Source organism: Mobula hypostoma, chromosome 12, assembly GCF_963921235.1.
Source record: "Mobula hypostoma chromosome 12, sMobHyp1.1, whole genome shotgun sequence".
In the NCBI taxonomy this organism is placed as follows: Eukaryota; Metazoa; Chordata; class Chondrichthyes; order Myliobatiformes; family Myliobatidae; genus Mobula; species Mobula hypostoma.
Genome location: NC_086108.1, coordinates 20,660,502 through 20,688,072, shown reverse-complemented (window position 1 = coordinate 20,688,072; position 27,571 = coordinate 20,660,502). Strand labels below are relative to the sequence as shown.

At 39.2% G+C, this 27,571-nt stretch overlaps 1 protein-coding gene across 9 annotated transcripts in view; it reads left to right on the top strand.

Moving 5' to 3' along the window:
- ralgps2 (Ral GEF with PH domain and SH3 binding motif 2) overlaps window positions 1-27,571 on the top strand; it is a 566,060-nt gene that overhangs the window by 397,048 nt on the left and 141,441 nt on the right. For all 9 annotated transcript variants that reach the window (XM_063063724.1, XM_063063722.1, XM_063063726.1 and 6 more), the window contains 2 exons: window positions 26,251-26,388; window positions 26,485-26,575. In XM_063063724.1, the coding sequence (XP_062919794.1) occupies window positions 26,251-26,388; window positions 26,485-26,575 (229 nt within the window). The remainder of the gene's footprint in view (window positions 1-26,250; window positions 26,389-26,484; window positions 26,576-27,571) is intronic.

Here is a 27,571-nt window from a genome sequence, read left to right as displayed (position 1 = left end):
ATTAATATTCAATACTTAAAATTTTGGTTACAAGACTTGGATGCAACTTCAAGTCCACATTGGGTAAGTCTTGAATGTAATTCATTACAAGGGTTTTCTTTGGATTCGGTTTTAGGGACTTCGCTTCCTTTTACTTTTTCTAAACTGTATAAACAAATGAATAATCCAATAGTTAAGCATACTTTACGTATATGGTTTCAATTTCGAAAATTTTTTGGGTTGAATCAATTTATTTTAGCAAGTCCTATTATGTCTAAATTCTTTTTTCAACCTTCCACTATGGATCAAGCTTACTCTGATTGGAAAATCAAAGGTATAGTACATTTTCGTGATTTACTTTTGGATAATTGTTTTATGCCCTTTGATCAATTATCTAATAAATATAATTTACCCAGATCTCACTTTTTTAGATATCAACAGGTTAGAAACTTTTTAATTACTGTTTCTCCTAATTTTCCACACTCATATCCAATGGATATTTTGGAAAAAATTTTAGATTTAAACCTTTCTCAGAAAGGTGTTGTAGCAATTATTTATAATATAATTATGAATTTGTGTCCTGATGTATCTAATAAAATTAGAACTGATTGGGAAAGAGAACTTAAGATTATTATACCAATTGAAAAATGGGAAAAATTCTTCAATTAGTTAACTCATCCTCTATATGTGCTAAACATGCTTTGATACAGTTTAAAGTAGTGCACAGGGCTCACATGTCCAAAGATAAACTATCTCATTATTACTCTTATGTAAATCCTATATGTGATAGATGTCACTCCGAGATAGCTTCTTTAACTCACATGTTTTGGCCATGTCCTTTGTTGAAAAAATATTGGGAAGATATTTTTGATATTATTTCAAAGGTTTTGAATATAGACTTACAACCTCACCCAATTACTGCTATTTTTGGGCTACCAATGATAGACTCAATTCATTTAACCTCTTCAGCTTGTTGGATGATTGCATTTCTTACTTTAATGGCTAGAAGATCCATCTTGCTGAATCGGAAAGAGATTAACCCTCCTACTATATTTCACCGGTTCTCACAAACTTTACTGTGTTTAAATTTGGAAAAAATTTAAAGTGTGGTTTATGAACCTTCCATTAAATTCGAAAAGACTTGGAGGCCATTTATTCAGCATTTTCATATGATGTAATTTGACCATTTCCAAACTTATTTTACTTCTCTGTAATGTTGTTTGAGAGGAACGGAGTCGTCAACACTAAGGTTTTTCATCTCTCACATTTTTTATGATGTTAAAACATCCCAGGTCTTTTTTTTAGTTTAGTTGATTCATTCTGTTTAGATTAGTTTTTTTTTGCGGGGCAAGGTTATTTTCTTTTCCTTTTTCATGATTTTTGTCTAGTTATTTCTCTTTGTTCTATATTATTCATTGGTATCCTTTATGATTGGGCATTTTGTCAATTAATTTTTTAGTTTTATAATCACACATGTTAATTATAACAATGTATTCCCAATAACTTTGTATTACTACTTTGTCATGTTTATATTTTGTGAAACTAATAAAAAGATTGAAAAAGAAAGAAAGAAAGAAAATCAGTCAATCTTTTTAATAAGCTGAAACAGAAAGCACTGGACGATGGTGATGAAAGTGTTCCGAAAGTGTAATTTAATGGTAGTCATGGGTGGTTTGATCGGTTTCTGAGGCGAGGGCAACTTCATAGTTTAAGCAGTGGTCCCCAACCTCTGGGCCGTGGACCGATACATTGCCGCAAAGAATGCAGTGGTGCAGTGGTAGTTGAAATGCACCCAGCACATCTTTAAGAAAAAAACCGAAATAAACAAGCTAATTAATTAGGTGCCGCCCAGCACATAAATGTCGGCCCAGATCAGACCCGATTGCCAATTGCGTCAGGTGGTTATTCGTATAAGCAAGTGTTTAACTTTGACGAAACTGCAATTTATTGGAGTCTTCCCGATTCCGGTAAGTAAAACTACACTACATACATTATTTCTACTTTATATAGGCTGTGTATTTTTATGTGTTATTTGGAATGCCTTGGCAGCTTCATAGCTTAAAGGTTACTGGAGAGAATTTTTCTGCCGAGAGTACTTCCACGAGATTTTTACTGTGCTAGACAGTGCTGCAGAAAAGTATTTCTACTTTATATAGGCTATGTATTTATCATATCATTCCTGCTTTTACTATATGTTACTGTTATTTTAGGTTTTATGTGTTATATGGCATGCTTTTGTAGGTTATTTTTTGGGTCTGGGAACGCTCAGAAATTTTTCCCATATTAATAAATGGTAATTGCTTATTCATTTTACGACATTCCAGCTTATGAACCATTTCATAGGAACGCTCTACCTTTGGATTGCAGGGGAAACCTGTAGTTCTTATTACATGGATTTACTGTACTATGCTGAGAAATGTTACACTTTCTATGAAGCTTCCCATTTAATAATATATTTTTTGTCAAACTGCAAAGTAAAGTTGTCGTTTTATATTGACTTGTTCTATGAAGAACCAGTTCACCTGGTTAGCAACTAATTTTCGGAAGCAACTTATTCCCACTAGTCTGATCAGATGACAGAAAAAGCTTATGAACTCATGTTCACTGTCTTCCATGTATCATCTGCCCTCATTGAGAATATAGAACAAAATCTTAGATTTGTAAAGTTTTAAAATAAAGTCATTCAGACCCAGCATGCATTTCAGATCAAAGCCATTCAATGTGTTACCAATATTTAAATGTCTCAAGTTGTTTAAATTGGAGGTTGGTAGAAAACAAGAAAGGCAATGGTCATACTAAATGGTATTCCTTAATGATGCAGAATATCTACAGGCACAGAACAATTAAGTTTAGCAATCCCTGGAAGTCAGAGGTATTGAAGGACAGTAGTAAAATATGTCATAATGAAAAAAGTATATTGAAGGAACTACAAAAGCAAGTTCAGTAACAGATTAACCTCTGAGGGTGGATGCTTGATGTGCAAAATATATTCCCAAAACCAGCTGGTTCTTACCAAGGACACAAATTTACAGCAGAATATGTAAATGTAGATGTGTAACTTTAGCTGCTTAATATTACCTTGCATTTCCTTGTTCAATATACGAAGTCCACTTTAGTGCAAAGTGATCATGGTGTAGTGACTACGGCTATTCAAGAACTGAATAGTTGAAGGGAAGTAGCTGTTCTTGACCCCGGTGGTTTGGGACTTAAGGTTTATGTACCTCTTAAAAGATGGTAGCTGTGAAAAGATGTCATGGCCTGGATAGTGCGTATTGTTGATAGATGAGCAACTACTTGAGCAACACCTACTGCAGATACTACCAATGGCGGATAGACATGTTCCACGATATATTGGTCAGAGTCCATGACTCTGTGCAGCTTCTTACGTTCCTGTACATTTGAAGTGTCGTACCAGATCATGATGAAACCAATATTTGTTGTGGGTGGGGTGTGGTGGGGAGGCTTGGAGGGTTATAGGGAGAATGCAGGCAACTGGGACTAGCAGGGTGGATGCTGTGGTTGGCATTGACTAGATGGGCCGAAGAATCTATTTCTGAACTGTAATACTCTATGACTCTAATAAGGAGCTACTCATACAATTTTGAATTTCTAGTTGCTTATGTTCATATTGTTACTTTTAAAGCACCCCTCAAATAAACTCTTTTACCAAGGAAACAAACAAAGAATATGCAAAACAGCCTAACCCTCCCCATTTCACAACATCCTAAATCATTGTTCTTTCACCATCGTTTAAACCTTGACACTTGATCAAATAGCATTCTGGGTATGCCTTACTTAGAAAGTTTCTAGCAGATATGTCACCCCTAAGAGGATATTTTCGGAATGGGCAGCAATTTCCCATCTTGTTTTTGAGACTGAATTAAAAACATTTTTTTTTACTTCATGGGTGTATCTTATAATGTGATATATTTGTATACATTTGTACGATTCAAGCCTGTGATATTTTTTAATTAGTCGAAGAACAGTCACACCTCAATAATGGGTTTGACATAATTTATTGTTTTATTAATAATCATTATTAATTGTTTTAATGCATTTATTTCTTATAAAATTGGTGATGATCAAATAATACTTAAGATGGTCCTATTAATCTCTAGCATTCTGTTGCCTGTATATTCTGCAAAGATTAATTTCCAACTTGTTTCTCTTTGGAAAATTACCTTGGAAAATCTCAAAGATAAATAGAAGTTATCAATGTGCTTTTATTTAGCTTTATCAAAGATCTATTAAACTGCCTTCCAGCAAAAATATAATGACAAAAAAGGCCATACATTTTTAATTTTGGATGTCTTTTTAACTCAATCAGCTGCCAATAGCAAATTTGAAAATTGACTTAAAAGAAAATGTATTATTTTAAAATATAAAAAACTATTCACTTTTCCAAACACCAGGGAACTTGACGAATTACCATTGATCTGGCCTAGATGTAAAACTAGGACAGTCATCACATAGTTGCATCATTGACAAGTTTTTTTTTAATTTCAGGTTTTTTAAGAATAAAATTACTTGGAATTTCATTGCAACCAGTTTACTATTTGGTGTGCATAAAATTTCGACCTCTACTTTTCCTTAGCTGCTGTACTTTTTCTCATTTATCTTTCAGTATGTGGAACAGAAAATGAGCTACATCTTATTTCAGATTATATAGTCTATTTTAAAAGATATATTTGTAAGCCATGAATGTAATTTAGAAGACCAGTCATTACTGGGAAGTTGTTAATCTAATGAAGTTTATCTGTCAAGGTTATAAGTGACAATCACCTGATACTAAATATTTTAATGCTTTATAAGGCCATTGCCATGACTCATGACTGCAAACCAAAAGTAAATACAGGTCGACATTCACTAATCCGACTACCTGTAATCCGGTTCCTTCGATAATCCGCACTGATTTCAAATTTTCTGGGCCACTGTACCAATCTGCTGCACATTGTTTTGGTTGCGCTAGATTTGTTCACGTGTTGGCACAGTCTTGTAAGCACAGACAGGCGATTACTGCTTGTCTTCCTGCATTTATTAATATCATTTGCATGAGACGCGGCCGCCCGGCACCCGCCCGTCTCACCCGCCAGTGGTGGGAGAGCTGGCGCGCGTTGGGTCGGTCCACCTTCTCGCTCGCCTGCCGGCAGTTGCGCACTGCCCTCCGGTGTCGCCCGGCCGGTGCTCCGTTCTCTTCTGCCTAAGACCTGAGTTCAGACGTGGTAACCCACTGAATTTAAGCATATTACTAAGCGGAGCAAAAGAAACTAACGAGGAGTCCCTCAATAACTGCAAGTGCAATGTAGTCTTTGGGGTAACTGCAAGTCTGTGTCTTTGCCATCGCTTAGCTCACACTTGAGTGCTGATAGTGGGTACGCTTTATTTTTTGCCAGTGGGGAGGAGGGATTGTTGCTCACTGCTGCTTACGTGTGGGAGAGGGGAATTTAGGGGTTCTAACATTTAACTGTCGTTCATTCTTTGGGGCACTCCTCTGTTTTCGTAGATGGTTGTGAAGAAAAAGCATTTCAGGATGTATATTGTATACATTTCTCTGACATTAAATGAACCTTTGAATCCTTTGATATTTTAAAGGTATAATGAGGCGGTTAGCTATTGCTTAATGTGATCCTTCTGTAATTCGGCATTTTCACTAATCCGGCACTCCTCAGGTCCCAGTGGTGCCGGATTATAGAAGGTCGGCCTGTATCTGGATCTTGCCTCAGTTAGCCATCTGGAAGAATTGATATTTGTTAGTAAACTTGACAATCCACTGCAATGCATGAGTACCTTTAGTTCACTGTGCTACAGGAGACAAAGCTAATTAAATCAGTTTTGATTATTTGCCCAGTAGGATTTTCTGCGCAAATGATTTCTTACACAATGGCTATACTGACTTTCTGCAAACCTGGTTTGTAGTGTATAATAGAAATTATTTAGGCTTATAATGTTCACTCTTACCACTTGCTGAAGATCAGGATACCAGGATTTTGATCATTTTGAATAACCTAATCGGGGGAGTTGCCTGTGGAAATGCCCAAGGAATACGTTTCAAAATGTTGAGTTTCAAATCTTGTCTTCACCCAATTTTCTCCTTTATGTCTTGGAAATCAATTGTTTAAGAACATTTTGATATTATAGTGATTTCCCACTAATGAAAATATTTTTGCATGCTTTTTGTACTCAAGCTTTTTCTTTTTATAGCTGTGTATACATGATGGCCATTCTCTGAATTTTGGCTTGTAATCTCCCTCATTTTAATTTTAGTTGCCGTTTACAATCACATTTCTTACTGCACATTGTACTTAGTTTGATGAGTCCAGATCAGTGAATTCTGTTTCGTCAATATTGAAAGTAAATTTTTGTGTAGTGTATATTTAAAAAACTATTATTAATGAACGACATCTTTGATTTTATGTTGTTGTCCACGCGGGCACAGCTTGAAACAAACCTTAAGTAAACCTGATGCATCCCTTAGACCAGGGGTAGGCAACCTTAAGCACAAATGATTTTCTCGCATGCGTTATTCATTAATTTGAGGCAAAACATAACTAGATGTATTTAAATGGATAATTCCCATAGTTCCAGTTTTTTATGGCATTTATCTGGCTCACCGTCCACTCATTAATACGCGATCCGGCCAACAAAGGCAAAAAGGTTGCCGACCCCTGCCTTAGACCATCTGTTTCCTGTGTATTAAGTCCTCATTATCCATGACTGATAGAGTCAGAGTTTTTGTGGATAACAAAAAACCACAGATGCCGTAAAGACTTTCTGCTTTTCAATGTACCCTCCAAATAAATGTGATGTTTCAAATGAAATATTACATTCATTAATAAATTGATTGAAACATCTCTGTACCTAAAATCAATGGTATTAGCTGATTAACATGGAGTGAATTGATCTATCCAAGCAGTACTCACTTTGGAAATGGCTGTGTACAGCCATACAATCAAAGACAATGCTCTGTTAGAAAAGCACGCAGCATGGAGCTGATGAACACAAACTGATATGGAAGTGTTAGGGAGGTAATGATGGATTCCTCAGTGTAAATTGTGTTTATGGAAAAATGTTGAGATGAGTCCTGGAACCAACTTGGTATACGCTGCAGATAATGTGAACTGTATGTACTTAGCATATTACTGCACTAAAGATTAGGAACCCTTAGCGCAGTTTTTCCCAACCTTTTTTAGCCCAATGCCCCTCCTAGGCACAATATACTTTCCGGTGCCCCCATAGTATAAAAACATGTCTACCATATGCTAACATGAGAAAAATGATTCTGCTTTAAATTCATTTTTGTGTTTAAATCTAGCTTACACAGTACCTGTGCACTGTACAGCAGCTTCAATATCAATGTGATCCTTGAGCTTGATGATTTTTAGCAAGAGTTGAAATATCTAGGTTCATGTTGTGACAGCAAAAACCTTAAGTCACTACGCGTAACAATGTGTAAGATGTTTCTGTTTTTTGTGAATATGTGGTTCACTGCACTGAAGCCTCTTTTAAGAAGGTAGGAGAATGGAAATGCAATGAAGAGCAGTTTGGCTCTTTTCCAATAGCCAGAAAACCTCGTATGATAGTATAGCCACATACCACAAAAGCTGACATTTTTGAAAAGCATTTTTGCTTCTTCATTCTGAATTTCGATAATTTCTTGCAAAGAAATGGGTTAATTACCCAGACTGGAATTTCAAAATTGTTCAAATCCTTGAATCGATTCTGAAGATCCTTCTTCAGTGACTGCAGGTGCAAGCAGTACTCTTTCTAATCACTGTCTGTGAAAGAGAGTGCTGTACTTTCCATGCAGGGAAACTATGAGAACATTCTTCTCCCAATGTTTTGCTTATATATTTACAATTTTCCAATAAAAGTTGATACTGCACTTTTTGCCTGGATTAAATTGAAATTCTCATCCTGCAATTTCATATTTAGAATGTTAATTTTGTCATGCATCGGCTAGGAATGCCACGTCACCATGTAGAAGTCAATCTTTTTCCCAAGCTCTTGTCAACTTTGGGCAAAAATTCAACTACAGTGTCAAAGGGACATTTTAAGCAGCCACTGCATTTCAATGTGAAGAAGCAAGCATTCAAACTTAATCCTTTTCTTGGCATAACTGGCAAGATATTCTGCTATTTAATGGATAAGCTTTAATTTTGTTGATAGCAGATATTACAAGAGTCATGCTTGAAAAAACTTACAAGCTAAGATTCTGGCTGCGAGATGTTGATAATGAATTGCACAATGGATTGCAAACAGACTTGGAATTTCTTTTTTCATAATTGCCGCTAAACCAGCATGGAGTCCTGTCATTATGATGCTCCATCTGTTGCACAATAAATCATGTTTCCAATTGGAATACTTTTATCCTCAATATATGAGGGGTGATTGATAAGTTCGTGGCCTAAGGTAGAAGGAGTCAATTTTAGAAAACCCTAGCACATTTATTTTTTCTACATTTACACACTTAGTCCAGCGGTCATGGAGCATACAGATCCCTTCTTTGTAGAAGTCGGCGTCTTGGACCTCCAGAAAGTGGTCCACAGCAGGGGTGATTGATAAGTTTTTGGCCTAAGCTAGAAGGAGATGAGTTATTAACTTCAAACTTTCTGCATTTTCACTCAAAGAGTTGAACTGCACGCGCATGTAACGAGAGCTGTATAACTCATCTCCTTCTACCTTAGGCCACAAACTTATCAATCACCCCTGCTGTGGACCACTTCTACAAAGAAGGGATCCATATGCTCCACGACCACTGGACTAAGTGTGTACATGTAGGAGGGGACTATGTTGAAAAATAAATGTTTTCTAAAATTGACTCCTTCTACCCTAGGCCACGAACTTATCAATCACCCCTCGTACATTTTGAGCTTGTCATAGATTGATTCTCTGTTGATATTTTTTTTAACTTTTTACAAGAGAATCTCTTCATAAACTTAAATTTTTGATAAACTGTACATATACCATTAGTAATGCTTCATTGTCTCACACAATTAACTCCTCTAGTTTTATCCCAAATTCTCGGTGCATAGTTGATACCCAATGTTTTCACTCATTTCGTAAATATGATGATCTATAGTTATTACTCAGAGGAAATGATTTTAAAATACTGGTATCCTTTTTGAGAACAGTGGTGAGCACTTCTGATACAGCAGACATTATTAATCTTTCACCAATTGTATGAGATTTTCCACAATTTGCTATCATTTTGCAAATGTTATAAGAAGCAACGAGACCACTGTTGAGGTCATTTTTAGAGTTCTTGGCAAAGGACTTGAGTGTGCATTGCTTTTCAAATGCTTCTTTTATCTTCTGGAACTGAGTGATATAATAAATGGCCTTTTCCGGGTGTCTTTTATGGAAATGTTCCTGCAATCTTGATGGTTTCATAGGTCCATTAGACAGTACAGTATTACAAATAAAACACATGGGGCATTGCTGATCTGACGGGAATGGAATAAAACCATACTTCAGGTTTATAACAGTATATTGATGCACTTTCTGTAGTTTCTGTTTCTTAGCAGGATTAGAATACAAGGCTTCACCGCCATGCATATTCATCCATCATTAACAGTGCTAAATTAGAGTAGAAAATTAACACAAACTGGGAATGCCTATCGGATGTTGATGACAGCAGCGAGTAGACGCAATGGAACAATGGTAGTGGCAAGCAAAGGAACAGCGAGGCAAAGATGAAGACAATCACAACTGTGAAAATTATGTTGACAAGAGTTCAGACTGGAATAGAGTACTCAGGATAGAACTGGTGTTTAGCAAACTACCTTTATACTATTCCAGTTATCATGATTGACCAGTCACATAAGGTCTCATATTCCCCAAAGATGGTTCTTGACTGCACATATGAAGCCGAGATCACTTTGAACATGTCAAGAGGAATTCTGAGCTTGGCAGATTCACTAATTGGCACTATTTCACTGTTTGCTTCTGCCCAGCGCTGTATCATTGCGCGACCTGTTTTCTGTAGATCTGTAGAGAAAGTTGAGAGGGTGTACTTGACTTACCACTTATTAAATTGCATGTACTGGTTCTGTGCTGTGAGTCAAAGGGAATTGTTGGGCTCTCTGGTTGCTAATTCATGCCTCCCCAAAAATATCTGTGTGGTTAGTAAGGTTGAATGAGATTAGCAAGTTTTAGACACGTGACGACAAGTGCTCACCTCCTGTGTTCCAATGCCTCATCCTTTTTTTGGTCAGTCAGTTAGGGTGCCACTTACCGCCCTCACCCCCCCCCCCCCAAAATCTGGAACATCCCCAGACGACTTCTAATTCTATTAGAATTTCTTCTAATTCTCCCTTAGGACATGGAACCACCGCTATTGGGAATCACTGCCTTAGTGAAATTATGTTAAACTATGGTTTTTATCATTGATATTTAGTGGGTCTAAGTAAACAGGTACAGTGTCCTCTGCTTTCCAAGTAATGGGCCAAATAGCCCAATTCTGCTACAGAGTTACAAAATACACGTGGACTAAGATGTTAACTGTCCTGTGCTATCACCAGTGGGATCATCAGTTGATCTGCCACCTGTTTTCAGGAGTTTCGGCCCACTTATGATCAAGACCCCCTCGAGGTGGTAGGCCAGCAGTGCTAAAGCACCACCTCCCACTGGTGAGCTTAAAAACTTGGCATCTGCCTCTATCTGAGTTATTGGTCACTTCCATCCAACAGGTAGTCTACTCTTCAGGTGTCTATGCAACAACTGAAGGGTTTGCAAGATAAGTATACACTGTCTGACTATCTGCCCCTCCGGACATACTTGGTCCACACCCATGCTGATCCTTTCTCTGCTGCCTCAGCTACAGTCCTGCTGGTTGACTTGATCTCTCTTCTAGTGAAGCCAAGGTCACGCAGCCACTTCTGGAGAGTGAACGCAATAAACCCACAGCAGCCTACTTCGAATGGATAGCATGAGACCTTCCGCCCTCGGTCTCTGCACTCTGATCTTAACTCTGCATACTTGGTTAACGCGCTCATGGGCTTCATCAATGTTGTCTTCCCAGGGGACTGTGAGTTCACCAATAACCACTTCTCTACTGGTGTCAGACCATATGATTATATCTGGACGCAATGTGGTGAAAGCTATTTGCTCCGCGAAACTGCCTTTCCTGTCCAGGTCGGCCTTGACACACCAATCATTGGCTGAAGAAAATATGCTTGATCGTGAGCCTATGCTGTACAGTAAGACCAAAAGACAAAAGAATAAAATTAGGCCATTTACCCTGTCAAGTATCTCCACTATTCCATCACAGCTGATTTATTATCCCTGTCATTCTCCTGCCTTCTTCCCGTAACTTTTGATGTCCTTGCTAATCAAGAACCTCCACTTAGCCTCCACCACTGTCTGTAGCAATGAATTTCACAGATTTCACCTTCTAGCTAAAGAAATTCAATCTCATATCTTTTCTAAATGGATGTCCCTTTATTCTGAGGCTGTGCCCTCTGGTCCTAGACTTACCCACTATAGGAAACATCCTCCCCACATCCACTCTATCTAGACTTTAAAATATTCGACAGGTTTCAATGAGATCCCCCATCATTCTTCTAAACTACAGTGAGCCCCAAGCTTTCAAGCACTGCTCATACGTTAACACTTGCATTCCTGGAATCATTCTCGTGAATCTCCTCTGGACCCTCTCCGATGCTGGCACAGTTTTTTTGTAGCTAAGGGGCCCAAAACTGTTCACAATTCTCTTAAGTGCAGTCTGACCAATGCCTTATAAAGCCTCAGAATTATATCCTTGCTCTTATATTCTATTCCTGTCTAAAGGAAAGCAAACATTACATATGCCTACCTTTCCACTGGTTCAACCTGCAAGTTAACATTTGTGGAATCCTGCGCAAGGACTGCCAAGTCCAATTGCATCTCTAATTTTTGAATTTACTCTCTGTTTAGATAATAGTCCATGCCCTTATTTCTTCTACCAAAGTGCATGACCATTTCTGCCCTACACTATATTCCACCTGCCGCTTCTTTGCCCATTCTCCCAATCTGTCTTGAGTCCTTCTGCAGACTCATTGCTTCCTCCACACTACCTGAGGTAACTTATTTTTTATTCTTTCTCACTTTTCTTCAAACATCTGTATATTTGTAAATCTGTGCACTAGTAATGCTACTGTAGCACTCTAATTTCCTTTGGGATCAATATCTATCTATCATAATGTGCAGTTGAGATGACTGTATACTTGTGTTATTGACTATCAAAGATATTACAATTCAATAAAGCTCCTGTTAAGTAATAATAAATAGGTAATAAGTTCATGAAACAACATGTATTTTATGTATGGAAATGGAGCCTATAGCTCTCTTCCACATTATTGGTTAGGACCTTGTTATTCCGGGTATGTTCTTCCTGCCATGAGACCTGCACACACCTTGCCTTTACCTCCCAAGTCTAGAATTAAATGAGACATTTCAGAAGAAGATTGTTTTGCATCAATTTTATTCCTGTTTTATGGTTTGCAAGGAATATAGGTGTAGCCCCCCCCGGCCACCCTCAGGGTCGCTCAGCTCGCTGTCATCTAGGGAAACAGCCTCAGCCCTGCCAAACTGGGTAATAGTTTGTGTGGATGCTGTGTGAGGTACCCCACCCCGCCCAAATAACAGACATACACCAGATGCAATTAAATGATATACAGTTTATAGATATTACTGGAACTATATAATTAAAAGAGAATAAAATATAAAAGGAAAATAAAAGGCGCCACACTTATCAAAGTTCAATCTCTTCATGCACAAAAAACCGTTGGAGCTCAAGGACCTTCTTCTTCACCCTGCGACCCCCTCGGACCACCTCGACCGGCCACCTGGGACCAACAACGGTGGTCGACCAGACGCTCCACAGGAGTCCGTCTCCGTCTCCTTGCCGAACGTCCCGCTCGGGGTCCGACCCCGTTAGCGGTCTCACAGCACCTCGTCCATCCTCTGTCTCGCTCTCCCGCCTTCTGCCCCCAAAACCCCGCGCATACAGTATCTTCAAATACACCAAAAACATAACAACTATCCCAATTGGTTAATAACGTATTTCTTATCACACTCTAAACCACAACACGCTGCTAGCGCAAACTTTCTCAGCGTTTAACACAACAAAGCCGCATTCCCCAGATTAACATAACAAAGACGCCATTTTAATTAGCCTCCGCAGTAACATAAAAATCGAAACCCCCTTACATAAGAAAGGTTAAAAATATTGCTGCAGCCTTAGAAAGAGTAAGCAATGACACAGCTGAAGCCTTGGGAAAAGTAACAACTGAAATGGTTGCCATGCCTTCAAAATGGTGGTCCTTCAAAATAGTATGGCATTAGATCTTCACTTAACAGTTAAGTAGGGTGGAGGATATGTGAAGCTATAGACAAGGAAAGTTTTACTTACCTGACAAATCTGAAGATATAACTAATTTGGTTGATCATATTTGTAAAGAAGCAGCTAAAGTACATCGATCTGATGGATGGGATTTCTTTGAACTTATTCAAGTCTCAGAAGCTGCGGTCACTCAGTGTTATGTCATATTATTCATACTAATATGCCTTATGATAATTTACATATTTTACTTGCGTAAAGGCATTCATTAACAGAATAGTTCAAACTTGCATACAGTGTGCCTACTAATCTGCCTAACCATGATATAATCTTATAAATGGTTTGAAGAATATAATATATACCTTTTTCTGCCTCTGAATTTTCAGATGTCATAATTCTAAATTTGTGAATTGGAATCAAAGAGGGGAGGGTTGTTGGATCCATCTATTGAATTGTCACTTTCTTTACAGTTTAACAATTAATTATCTTCTTGTATTTTAAGTAGCCCTTACATCCATAACAGTTTAATATACCTCTAGTGGATATACAAAGTATAATTCCAGAGCTCCTTTATACTACGTAAAGTGAATAAGTGTTTTTCATTGGTTAACTTTACTTCAGTATTGACTAAGTACTTTATTATTGGATCCTTGCAATCTTTGGATTTGAATGGAATTTTTCTTATATTTGGGTTTCTCTTCTTCAAGTAGTAGACATGTGTCCCTGTTTGTTTCAACTTCCCTTTGATCTATCAACTCTTAATAAAACGACTGTAGAGCAACAGCTTTTATGCCTCATTCCTGAATTCTAAAAGAATTTTAGATTTAAACATTAATATCCAACACCTTCGACCAACAGACTCTGGAACCAAAGAGGTAACTTCACGCCACTTCACTCACTCCATCACTGAACTGGTCCCATAACCTATGGACTCACTTTCAAGGACTTTTCATCTCATGTTCTTGATATTTATTGCATATTTATTCGTACAATTATTATTATTTTCTTTTGTATTTGCACAATTTGTTGTCTTTTGCACATTGGTTGTTAGTCCGTCCCGTTGGGTGCAGCCTTTCATTGATTCTATTGTGTTTCTTGGATTTACAGTGTAGTCCCGCAAGAAAATAAATCTCAGGGTTGTATATGGTGACTTTTATGTACTTTGATAATAAATTTATTTTGAACTTTGATTCTCAGCATAATAGGTATGTACTAAGACAAAGAAAAAGAAAATAAAAACTTACTAGAATCTTGCTTAGAACCTCTACCTGTGTTTGCCCAATTCAATTCTTGCAAAAACCAGACCACTCTAACACTGACCCACTCCAGCAATGGCTGCTCCACATACTTCTCTTTTCTTTTTATTGGCTCAAATAAAACTCACTCCTGATGAGACTTGTTTCTTTCCAAACATCCCACCTCTCCCGGAAGTAACAGGAGTCTCCCACATATTGATAGTGGCTGCCTGATGCCTGGAAATTATATACAATATCCCAGAAATCAATTTTTTTGAGAAAGAGAGGGAGAGGGAGAGCGAGCATCCTGATTGGTCTCTCTTTGTGCTAAGAGTGGTCCCCAACCACCAGGCCGTGAGGAAACAATATGATTTGGTGATATGACCCGATATGAGTCAGCTGCACCTTTCCTTATTCCCTGTCATGCACTGTTGAACTTGAACGCATGCGAGGTCATCCGTGTCAGGGCGGGAAGATCAACTCCTTGAGCTTGCAAATGATGGGCTGAAAAGTACGTTTGACATAACATCTCTGCCAGCATTCTGGACCAAAGTCAAGGCTAAATATCCTGAGATAGCCATGAAAGCACTGAAAACGTTGCTTCCATTTCCAACATATCTCTGAGAAGCGGGGTTTTCTGCAATGAATGCAACAAAAATTAAATTGTGGAATAGACTGGACATAAGGAACCCCCTTGGAGTATCACTGTCTCCCATCACCCCTCGATGGCACCGTCTTGTTGCAGGAAAACAAGCCCAGGGCTCCCACTGATTCAGCGATATTGGTGTGTTGCAATGACTTTATATGTTCATATGAGGAAAATATGCGCCATGTGTTTAATATCCAAATGTTACTTAAAATGTTATGATGCTATTGACTAATAATTGACTTATCACTATATTCATGCGAGGAAAATATGCACTGTGTGTTTAATATAAATTCATTAGATAAATCCTTTTAGAAACGAAATTGAGTGTATTAGCCACTTATAAGTGAATTATAGTTGACTTATCACCCATAATCCGGTCGTGATTAACACCACCACCCCCCCCCCAAGTCAGCCGGTCCGCAAGAATATTGTCAATATTAAACAGGTTCGCGGTGCAAAAAAGGTTGGGGACCCCTGCTAAGTAGACCTATCAGTCTATCAGTCTTCTCAGTTGGCGGGCTTTATAGTCGACGTCAAAAATAATGACAGTGTTGCTCGCTACACTGTTTGCAACAGTGACTTTTCTATTGCCCATGGTGGGTTAAAATGTAAAAGATATGTTAAGGTGAGTTTAACAGGTGTCATTCATTCATTAGCAAAGCTAACGTTATTTAAACTAGCTGGCTGGCTGCTAAGGAGCTATGCTATTTATGTCCTACAGGATGAGGCCAAACTCCCTTGCTTAAAGTTGTAATAGAATAAAGATGATAGTATAATATAAGTACATATTTTAATGTCACTTTTTCTGCATATACCCAACTTGGTTTACAGATTAGACAAAATCACGAAACAAAGTATTACATACACCCTTGGAGGGGGGAATATGGGGTTGGGGGGCGGGGGTGCTACCTCCCTGAAATGAGTTTTTGCAGGGTGGGATGTCTGTCTTTCTCACTTGCTACTTCAAAAATAACTCACTGCTGATGAGACTTGCAGTTTTCAAATGGTTCCTGCCCTGCAAGATGTCACTCACTCACTCGCTACTTCAAAGAATTAGATAAACTAATGGTTTTTTTTCTTTCAGAATGACAGGGGAGGATTCAGGTTACTTCAAAGTTAATATTCTTCAGATCTAAATTTGCAATTGTCCCAATTCAATCTTCTTAAATTATTTTCAAACTAACTTAGCTCTTTTATACTCTGAAAGATTAAGCATGGCCATTGCATATTTTTTATAGTGGCTTTTCAAGCTTTCAGTGGTGACATTGATTTTATTTTTCTAAATTGTGGCTTGTTATGCAACAGTTTCAACTTTAATTTCTTGTAAAGTGGAGATTTGTTTCTTTTATTAAAGTGAGACATTTTGGAGAGTGTATATTTATTTGATGCTGGCAGTGATGTGGAACTAAACTGAGCTCACTTTATATTCTGGCAGACAGGGAAGCCATATTGCAAACTCATTAAGTGGGTAGAGGTAGTTTCTCAGCTGTATATCCTGTAATATTTATAAAGCTTCAGAAACCAACGGAACTGGCTCTTTTCCCAGTGCCTGGAATGATTTTCTTGGAGAGCTCAGGGCGTTATGCACTAATTGTTTAAAATGATGGTTAGTGAATCAGTACCAACTGAATATACGACAACTCCAAGGATCCCAATAAACTCTATGTAGCAGAATGTTTTCTGTAGTGAAGTGCAGCAATTATTAGGAAGACAGGCACTTAGGTAAGTTTATTTTTGTATTCCAGTTGATGTCATTAGATTTATTGTAATTTAGTGGAATCAATTCTCTCCCCCTTCCCCAACTCCTCCCCCAGCACAGTGCAATGAAAGCATTGTGGCTTAAGCTTTGGTTTTCCAAGTGGATTGAGTGATTTGTTTCCAGAACTGACTATTAGAAAGTCAACTAATGATTTTAATGTGATAAACTCTACCACACACTACTTTTTGCATTTGGGTTGGTAATTTCATCACAGCTTCAAACTGCTGAGCTTCAAGGGTTTTATCAAAAGCCACTCTGGTGTGTTAACTTGTTGGATTAAGTATCCTTGATTAACAAGAATCTTTACGTTATAATGAATATGCTTTATGTTAGGGGGTAGAGAAATGTATCAGGAAATAAAGGTCAATTTAATTTCCAGGTGGCATTGTTGTGTCAACTGGGATTACTATCACTCAGTGAACAGTTACTGACACAGACCTTTGACATCTGCACCTGTTGAAAAGCAAGTAGGCCATTTGACTATTGACACAATTCAAAGCAGATGTCTGTTAGTTTTAGTGGAATATTTATCCTGGAAGTGGATCATGCATAATTAAGAGAAAAAATATTATAATAAGGACTACAGGAAAAGGTTTAAGTATGTGGTTAGGAGATCATGAGGCTATACTCCTGGCCTACAGCATTATCATGGAAAAGGATAGAATCAGGGAGGGCAGGAAAATTTTTAATTGGGGAAGGGCAAATTATGAGGCTATAAGGCTAGAACTTGCGGGTGTGAATTGGGATGATGTTTTTGCAGGGAAATGTACTATGGATGTGTGGTCGATGTTTAGAGATCTCTTGCAGGATGTTAGGGATAAACTTGTCCCGGTGAGGAAGATAAAGAATGGTAGGGTGAAGGAACCATGGGTGACAAGTGAGGTGGAAGATCTAGTCAGGTGGAAAAAGGCAGCATACAAGAAGTTTAGGAAGCAAGGATCCGATGAGACTATTGAGGAATATAGGGAAGCAAGAAAGGAGCTTAAGAAGGGGCTGAGAAGAGCAAGAAGGGGGCATGAGAAGGCCTTGGCGAGTGGGGTAAAGGAAAATCCCAATGCATTCTTCAATTATGTGAAGAACAAAAGGATGACAGGAGTGAAGGTAGGACTGATTAGAGATAAAAGTGGGAAGATGTGCCTGGGTTGTGGAAGTGAGCGAGGTCCTCAATGAATACTTCTCTTCAGTATTCACCAATGAGAGGGAACTTGGTGACGGTGAGGACAATATGAGTGAGGTTGATGTTCTGGAGCATAAACAACAGGAATTCTGCAGATGCTGGAAATTCAAGCAACACACATCAAAGTTGCTGGTGAACACAGCAGGCCAAGCAGCATCTCTAGGAAGAGGTATAGTCGACGTTTCAGGCCGAGACCCTTCGTCAGGACTGGAGCATGTTGATATTAAGGGAGAGGGGGTGTTGGAGTTGTTAAAATACATTAGGACGGGTAAGTCCCCGGGACCTGATGGAATATTCCCCAGGCTGCTCCATGAGGCGAGGGAAGAGATTGCTGAGTCTCTGGCTAGGATCTTTATGTCCTCGTTGTCCACAGGAATGGTACCAGAGGATTGGAGGGAAACGAATGTTGTCCCCTTGTTCAAAAAAGGTAAGTAGGGATAGTTGGGGTAATTATAGACCAGTGAGACTAACGTCTGCAGTGGGAAAGCTGTTGGAAAAGATTCTTAGAGATAGGATCTCTGGACATTTAGAGAATCATGGTCTGATCAGGGACAGTCAGCATGGCTTTGTGAAGGGCAGATCGTGTCTAACAAGGCTGTTAGAGTTCTTTGAGGAGGTGACCAGGCATATAGATGAGGGTAGTGCAGTGGATGTGATCTATATGGATTTTCGTAAGGCATTTGACAAGGTTCCACACAGTAGGCTTATTCAGAAAGTCAGAAGGCATGGGATCCAGGGAAGTTTGGCCAGGTGGATTCAGAATTGGCTTGCCTGCAGAAGGCAGAGGGTCGTGGTGGAGGAAGTACATTCAGATTGGAGGGTTGTGACTAGTGGTGTCCCACAAGGATCTGTTCTGGGACCTTTACTTTTCGTGATTTTTTTAATGACCTGGATGTGGGGGTAGAAGGGTGGGTTGGCAAGTTCGCAGATGACACAAAGGTTGGTGGTGTTGTAGATAGTGTAGAGGATTGTCGAAGATTGCAGGGAGACGTTGATAGGATGTAGAAGTTGGCTGAGAAGTGGCAGATGGAGTTCAACCCGGAGAAGTGTGAAGCGATACACTTTGGAAGGACAAACTCCAAGGCAGAGTACAAAGTAAATGCAGGATACTTGGTAGTGTGGAGGAGCAGAGGGATCTGGGGATACATGTCCACAGATCCCTGAAAGCTGTCTCACAGGTAGATAGGGTAGTTAAGAAAGCTTATGGGGTGTCCAATTCTGGTCGCCTTACTATAGGAAGGATGTAGAAGCATTGGAAAGGGTACAGAGGAGATTTACCAGGATGCTGCCTGGTTTAGAGAGTATGCATTACGATCAGAGATTAAGGGAGCTACGGCTTTACTCTTTGGAGAGAAGGAGGATGAAAGGAGACATGATAGAGGTATACAAGATAATAAGAGGAATAGATAGAGTGGATAGCCAGAGCCTCTTCCCCAGGGCACCTCTGCTCAATACAAGAGGACATGGCTTTAAGGTAAGGGGTGGGAAGTTCAAGGGGGATATTAGAGGAAGGTTTTTTACTCAGAGTGGTTGGTGCATGGAATGCATTGCCTGAGTCAGTGGTGGAGGCAGATACACTCGTGAAGTTTAAGAGACTACTAGACAGGTATATGGAGGAATTTAAGGTGGGGGTTATATGGGAGGCAGGGTTTAAGGGTCGGCGCAACATTGTGGGCTGAAGGGCCTGTAATGTGCTGTACTATTCTATGTTGTATGTTCTATGATGCTCCAAGAAAAAGCAATATTATTATGGCAAGAAGGAAGAATGTGACAAGCTGATGGATCTATTGAAAATGCTGATCTCTTTGAAGGCCAGATATGGATGGTTTGAGGAAATATATTTAAGGTTTCAAAGCTGAGATTTGCAATGCAGAGGTCAAAGTCCTTAGGTTGGAAAATCTTAAGGTCGGAGGTATGATGCCTGCGAGTCCAGGGACACGGTTTGGCGGTCGAAGGTCCAGAGCCGGCTTGTCCTGGGGTGAAGGCCCATCTCTGTGTGTGACTGAGGTTAGGGGTGTTGGGTGACAACAAACAAAGGAGCTTGTTTTGCTGCTGTTGTGTATTGCATTGTGTGTTGGCTGTATGTTTTACTGCTGAACATTATGGGTATGCATTGCTGGCATGGGAATGTGTGGCAACATTTATAGGCTGCTGCCCCCAGCACATTTCAGATTGTTTTGCTTGTTAAAGCAAATGATGCATTTCACTGCATTTTCTGATGTACATGTACATAAAGCTAAATTTAAAGTATGCAAACTTGCATAATATAGATTTACAGGGAAGGCACCAAGTGCAGGTACTGTAGTGGCAGCAATTTTTCCAAAGAAGCAGAAATAATTCATCAAGCAAATTGGCTGTTTTAAACAAGTGTTTAACATGGATATAACTGATCTTGCTTGAAAGGGGTTTCCCACCTACATGTTTATCTCAAAGAATGTACAGACTATTCCAGGCTTTAAAAATAACCAAACATGGCCTTAATTTCTGCTTGGAGGCATTGCCAAGAGGAAGGATAAACCTGAGTATCTCTTAATCTACCACTTAGGGGGCAGTCTTTCAATGTGTACTTATTTAATGAAAAAGTTTAGAATGAAAACACTACTCTTCCTACATTTTATCTGTATCCCTTCGCTAAATGATATTGTTGCAGAAATAACCTGTATCATTAACCCTGTCAACAAAACTCCTAGACATACAATTGTCATTGAAGATGTGGCTGACAGCATTCTTATGGTTCTCTTGACCCCAAACAACAGCCATGTTCTGTTACTATACTATACAGTATGTTAAAAGACGTATCATTTCAAAAATAAGTGCCATTGTTAAACCCACCATTCAGGAAAATTGATATTTGATTAGCCCCTTTTGGGATGACAAGATCCCTGCAATAGTGGGTGATGCCTGCTGAAAATTATCACCAGAGTGTGTGCTCTACTCCCTAGGTTTATGAATCTGCAACTTTTGAAAAAGCAACACGAGGCTGAGTTTGTATAAAGCAGACTAAGAAGATGTGGAAAAGTTACTGGAATCTTATGGCAATACAAAGGGTGATATTTTTAGAGCTTGAGCAACAGATGTCACAGGCAGAGTATTAAGCCTCCGATGAAGTCCCACGGCCAGCAAAACAGCTCACCATAAAGACTTTTGAAGGTCTTCTACAACAATGACAAAACAATAGCTTTCTTTTGCCACAATTATCTCAATGTGGAGTGCAGTATTAGATGTAACTGCATGATATAAACCATCATGCCTGCCCAATCATCAGTGACCTAGGAAGAGTCACAGGAGGAACCCCAGTCTTCAACATTACCAGCTCCATTAAGCTCAGGTTCACCAGCACCACAATCAGTCAAACATATGTGACAATTCTACTTCATCCTACTGCTACCTCAACATGAAAGCAATTATAAACTAGTAATAGAAGTAGACTATTCAATCCCTTCAAACTGCTCTGGCATTCAAATTCAGATTCATTTGTTTATCACATTCAAGATTTAAGATTACTTTATGTCTTTTCCAATACATCAGTTTAAAGGAGAACAAAATAATTGTTACTCTGGATTTGATACAGCACACAAACGCAATAATATAAAGAATGCAATAATAAAACACACAATAAACACAGTATGAGGGTAGAAATCTCAGGATTGCTGCCTGTGCCACATGCTAACAAGCAAAAGAATAGCATGATCAGGCTTATTAATGCGTGGCTGAGAGATTGATGTCGGGGGCAGAGTTTCGGGTTCCTGGATCATTGGGGCCTCTTCTGGGAGAGGTATGACCTGTACAAAGGGGTCCAATATCCAAGCAGGCAGGTTTAATAGAGCTGTTAGAGAGGGTTTAAACTAATTTGGCAGGGGGATGGGAACTGGAGTGATAGGGCTGAGGAAGGGGAAAACAGAAATAAATCAAAGATAACATGCAACGAGATGACAGGAAGGAGATGAGGCATAATCACAGCCAGTGGGATGATTTACAACAAAAAGCAACAAATACTGGACTGAAAGTGTTATATTTCAATGCATGCATCATAAGAAATAATATAGACAAACTTGAAATTCAGCTACAGATCAGCAAGTATGATGCTATGACCATCTCTAAAACTTGGCTAAAGGATGGCTGCCATTGGGAGCTGAACGTCCAAGGATATACAGTGTATTAGAAGGATAGGTTAGTAGGCAAAGGGGTTGGTGTGGTCCTGTGTATAAGAAATAAGAAGAGTCTTATGGGTTGAGTTAAGAAATGGCAAGGGTAAAAGGACCCTAATGACAGTTGTATACAGGCCTCCAAACAGCAGCCGGAATGTGGATTACAAATTACAGCAGGAGATAGAAAGGGCGTGTCAGAAGGGCAATGTCATGATAATCATTGGGGATTTTAACATGAAAATGGATTGGGAAAACCATGGCCAGTACTGGACCTCAAGAGAGAGAATTTGTAGAATGTCTAAGGGAAAACTTTTTAGAACAGCTTGTTGTTGAGTCCACTAGGGGATTGGCTGTGCTGGATTGGGTGTTGTGCAATGATCTGGAGGGGATAAGGGAGCTTAAGGTTAAGGAACCCTTAGAGAACAATGATCACAATATGATTGAGTTCACTTTGAAGTTTGAGAAGGAGGAACTAAATTCCAAAGTGTTGGTATTTCGGTGGAATAAAGGAAATTACAATGGCATGAGAGAGGAACTGGCCAAAGTTGACTGGAAAGGGACACTAGCAGGAAAGACAGCAGAGCAGCAATGGCTGGAGTTTCTGCGAAAAATGAGGGAAGTGCAAAACAGAAATATTCCAAATAAGAAGAAATTTTCGAATGGAAGAAGGACACTACCATGGCTGACAAGTGAAGTCAGAGCCAAAGTAAAAGCAAAAGAGAGGGCATACAAGGAAGCCAAAGTTAGTGGGAAGATAGAGGATTGGGAAGCTTTTCAAACTTGCAGAAGGAAACTAAGAAGGTCATAAGGAAGAAAAAGATGAATTATGAAAGGAAGCTTGAGACTAATATCAAAGAAGATACGAAAAGCATTTTTAAGTATATAAAGGGTAAAAGAGAGTCGAGGGTAGATATAGGACCAATAGAAAATGATGCTGGAGATATTGTAAGAGAGATGCAGAGACGGCAGAGGAAGTAAATGCATATTTTACAGCAGTCTTCAAGTGGAAGACGTCTGCAGTATACCAGGCATTCATGAATGTTAGGGAAGCAAAGTATGTGCAGTGAAAATTATGACTGAGATGGTGCTCAGGAATCTTAATGGTCTGAGGGTGGATAAATATCCTGGACCTGATGGAGTGCACCCTCGGGTTCTGAAGGAAGTAGTTGGAGAGATTGCGGAGGCATTAACAATGATCTTTCATGAATCAATAGATACTGGCATTGTACTGGATGACTGGATAATTGCAAATGTTACTCCGCTATTTAAGAAAGGTGGAAGGCAGCAGAAAGGAAACTATAGACCTGTTAGCCTGACATCAGTGGTTGGGAAGTTGTTGGAATCGATTGTTAGGGATGAGATTACGGAGTACCCGGAATTTCCTGAAAGGAAAATCCTGCCTGACTAACCTGCTGCAATTTTTTTGAGGAAATTACAAGTAGGGTAGACAAAGGAGATGTAGTAGATGTGGTGTACTTGGATTTTCATAAGGCCTTTGACAAGATGCCACACATGAGGCTGCTTAGCAAGATAAGAGCCCATGGAATTATAGGGAAGTTACTAGCATGGGTGGAGCATTGGCTGATCAGCAGAAAACAGATAGCGGGAATAAAGGGATCCTACTCTGCTGGCTGCTGGTTACCAGTAGAGTTCCACAGGGGTCGGTGTTGGGACCACTGTATGTCAATGATTTGGAATGCAGTATTAATGGATTTGTGGCTAAATTTGCCAATGATACAAAGATAGGTGGAGGAGCAGGCAGTGTTGAGGAAACGGAGAGCCTGCAGAGAGATTTAGATAGTTTAGGGGAATGGGCAAAGAAGTGACAAATGAAATACAATGTTGGAAAATGTATGGTCATGCACTTTGGTGGAAGAAATAAGTGGGCAGACTATTATTTAGATGGGGAGAGAATTCAAAATGCAGAGATGCAAAGGGTCTTGGGAGTCCTTGTGCAGGCACCAACATAGCATACCCACAATATTTAGCAGAACAACATAAGCAACAAGAACAGTAGAACAACAGCAACAAAAAACAGCAAAAACAAGCCCCTTTACTCCCTCCAATCAACACACACACACACTACCTCTACAGCCCCAGGACAGGCTGCCTCCAGCCTCCAACTTGCAATGGACTTGCTGACCCATAGATGTCGAGCCTCCAACTTCCCCAGTGGACTCGCAGTCCCAGGACTTTGGCTTTTAGGCAGCGACTTCAGGACTCACCAATTTTGGTCTTCAATCTTTGTGCTTTGATCTACAGTATTGACACCAGCACTCGCCAATGATAGGATACCCCCTAACTACAGAATATCTGACTTGCCCACCTGGGGGCCATAGGCCCTCATTCCTCCAGCCTGCAAGGACCTCCAATCCTGGGTGCTGTTGACCTGGGAGGACTCACCAACCTTGGGTGGGGGGTATTGGATCAAACACTTGTCCTTAATGGACTTTATCCACAGCGTTTTCTAGCCCAACATCCGTCCACAGCTGTCCTTTGTTTCAAGTCCGTGTCACTGGCCTTCGAGTGCAGAATGCAGAGCACAGAGCAGAGGCCTGGACTCCGATATAACCATTAATACCCCCACCTCTGTCCTTAAACTCTAACATTATCTCTAACTCCCCACTCTGTCCCCAAACCAACCTTATAAACCTAAAAAAGCAACTCTGAGTCACAACCTCAACAAAGACCATAGTTTGGCATCACCTTGACATTCAGTGATGTTCCTTATCTTGATTCCTATCTGCTACATTTCAATAACCTTTTAATCACTTACTTAACAAGAGTCTACCTCAATGAAGATTTTATTTTTATCAGCCTTTGAGGATGTCTGTCAGCTGAATCTGAAAAAAAATTGCCTTACCTCTATGCATGTCTTTGTGCACATTCATATCAAAGAGAGTGCACACTTCTGCATTGTATGTTTCTATGACTCTGTGTCTTCAAGTCAGTGCTACAGTAAATTAATCAACAAAACAAAAAAAAGGTTTTCTGTATTAATCCCATATTTCTCTAATCATTGTTTTTCAACTAAAATCAATTTTTCATCAATAGCGTAGTGGTGCATCTAGAGATCTGCTGCCTCACAGCTCTATGATCTGGGTTCAATCCTCACTTGTCCTCCAGTGTTCTGTGTTGAGTTTGAATGCCTTCCTTGACACTAAATAGGTTTCACAGGGATCTGTGTTTTCCTTCCATGTGTCATTTATTTAGATATTCAGCTATTATGAATTGTATTTACAATGCAAGTGCAGTTGTAGCATCACTGGTAGTTGATGGAAATGTATTAGGAATAAAATAAGAATAGTGTAAATGAGTGCTTGATGATCAAATGGCCTTTTATTGTGCATAGTGCTTCAGTGCTCCGCGATATTGGTTTATTGTCCTCAGAAGGGTCTGATAAGTTAATTACTTCTACAAACCATTTCTTGAAGAAGGTAATTTCACATCACCAAGAGGTAGCAACTTTAGAGGGTACCTTTTTCACGCAGAGAATGATTGAGTCCCTGGAATGCACTGCTGGAGAAAGGGGTGGAACCAGAGTTGCTGACAGCATTAAAGAAATGACTAGACAAACACTTGAATTATCTCATTATGGAGGGCTACAGTCCTTGCTATCAGCAAAGTATTGGAAGGTGGTGTTAATACCAATAGGTACCTGTTGATCTGTATGGACACGGTTGGCTGATTGGGTTGTTTCCATGCTGTATGATTCTGTCTATGTTGCACTACTTTGGGTGATTCAGTAAACTTATCAAACTTTTGCAAGACATTAGAGTTTATGCCATCAGCTACTGTGTAACAGTATTTTCATTTTCTGGTGATAACTGGAAACTGAAAAAGGATGTAATCTGTTTCTCTATTTTGATATCCATGTCCACATCTAAGTGCATTGCTCTGATTTCCCTAAATTTTTTAGCATTTCATTTTTGATGTTAGCCTATTTTCAGTTTATCATATCTTTTGTATTCTTTCTATTTTACAGGCATTTATTTGTCTGATTTGACATATATTGACTCTGCATACCCATCCACCCACAGCATCATAGAGTGTGAACAAAGATCGAACCTAATGAACAATATTTTGAGGATCATTTCTGATCTTCAGCAGTCTTGCGATTATGGTGAGTTTCTTGAGCAAATTCTTCTGCGAATAAATTTTAAATCCCCCCAGAAAAATGTATGATATGTTTTCTCTTTTTTGTTGGTTGTATTTTTAGATATCCCCTTGTTGCCTCATGTTCAGAAATACCTGAATTCAGTGCAATACATTGAAGAACTTCAGAAATTTGTTGAAGATGACAATTATAAGTAAGTCTTCTTGTTTCTGAGTATGATTTTCCTTTCAATATAAGCCTTCCTAAAAAAGTAATTTAACATTGCAGTAAAGCAGCTAACGTTCACATTCTTCTTGAGCAAGGTAGAAATTTAACACTGAAGCATGTTCTAACAAAAGCAGCTAGGATCAGCTAATGAATGCATACTGAAAGATATTTATTTTTCCCCATTCTCAAGTCCATAACTCCCTGAAACAGAATTTTGTTGATTAGTTTGTGGAGGAAAGATAACGGGTTTCAATGGTTTTGAAGACATCACTGTATCTAAATGGTACTATTCCTCATTTAAAAATCATCATCTTGCAAATAAAATATCAGTTATAAAATATAACCATATCAGAGTTTTGAGCATTTTATCTAGATTGACACATATGTTAGGAACAGTAGAGAATGTATGTTTGAATAAGAAATTAAACCAGTGACCCAGCTGCGTTTATTTATTCATAAATATAGTTCTACTAAATTGCTGGATGAACTTCAAAAAAACTGACAGAATTATGCACAAAGACGGACACAATTGCAGACAATTAGATTATGAGGACACTCTCTTTTTGTCATTTAGTAATGTATGCATTAAGAAATGATACAATGTTCCTCCAGAATGATACGACAGAAACACAAGACAAACAAGACTGAAAAACTGCCAAAGACCACATAATTATAACATATTATAACAACAGTGCAAAGCAATACTGTAATTTGATAAGAACAGACCTTGGGCACGGTAAAAAAAGTCTCAAAGTCTCTCGAAAGTCCCATCATCTCACGCAGATGGAGAAGGAAGAAAAACTCTCCCTGCCATGAGCTTCCAGCACCACAAACTTGCTGATGCAGCACCCTGGAAGCACCCGACCACAACAGACTCTTGAGTCCGTCCGAAAACTTTGAGCCTCCGACACTGAGCACTATCTCTGCCGAGCGCTTCGACCCCGGTCCCGGCAACAGGCAGTAGGCAAAGCCGAGGATTTGG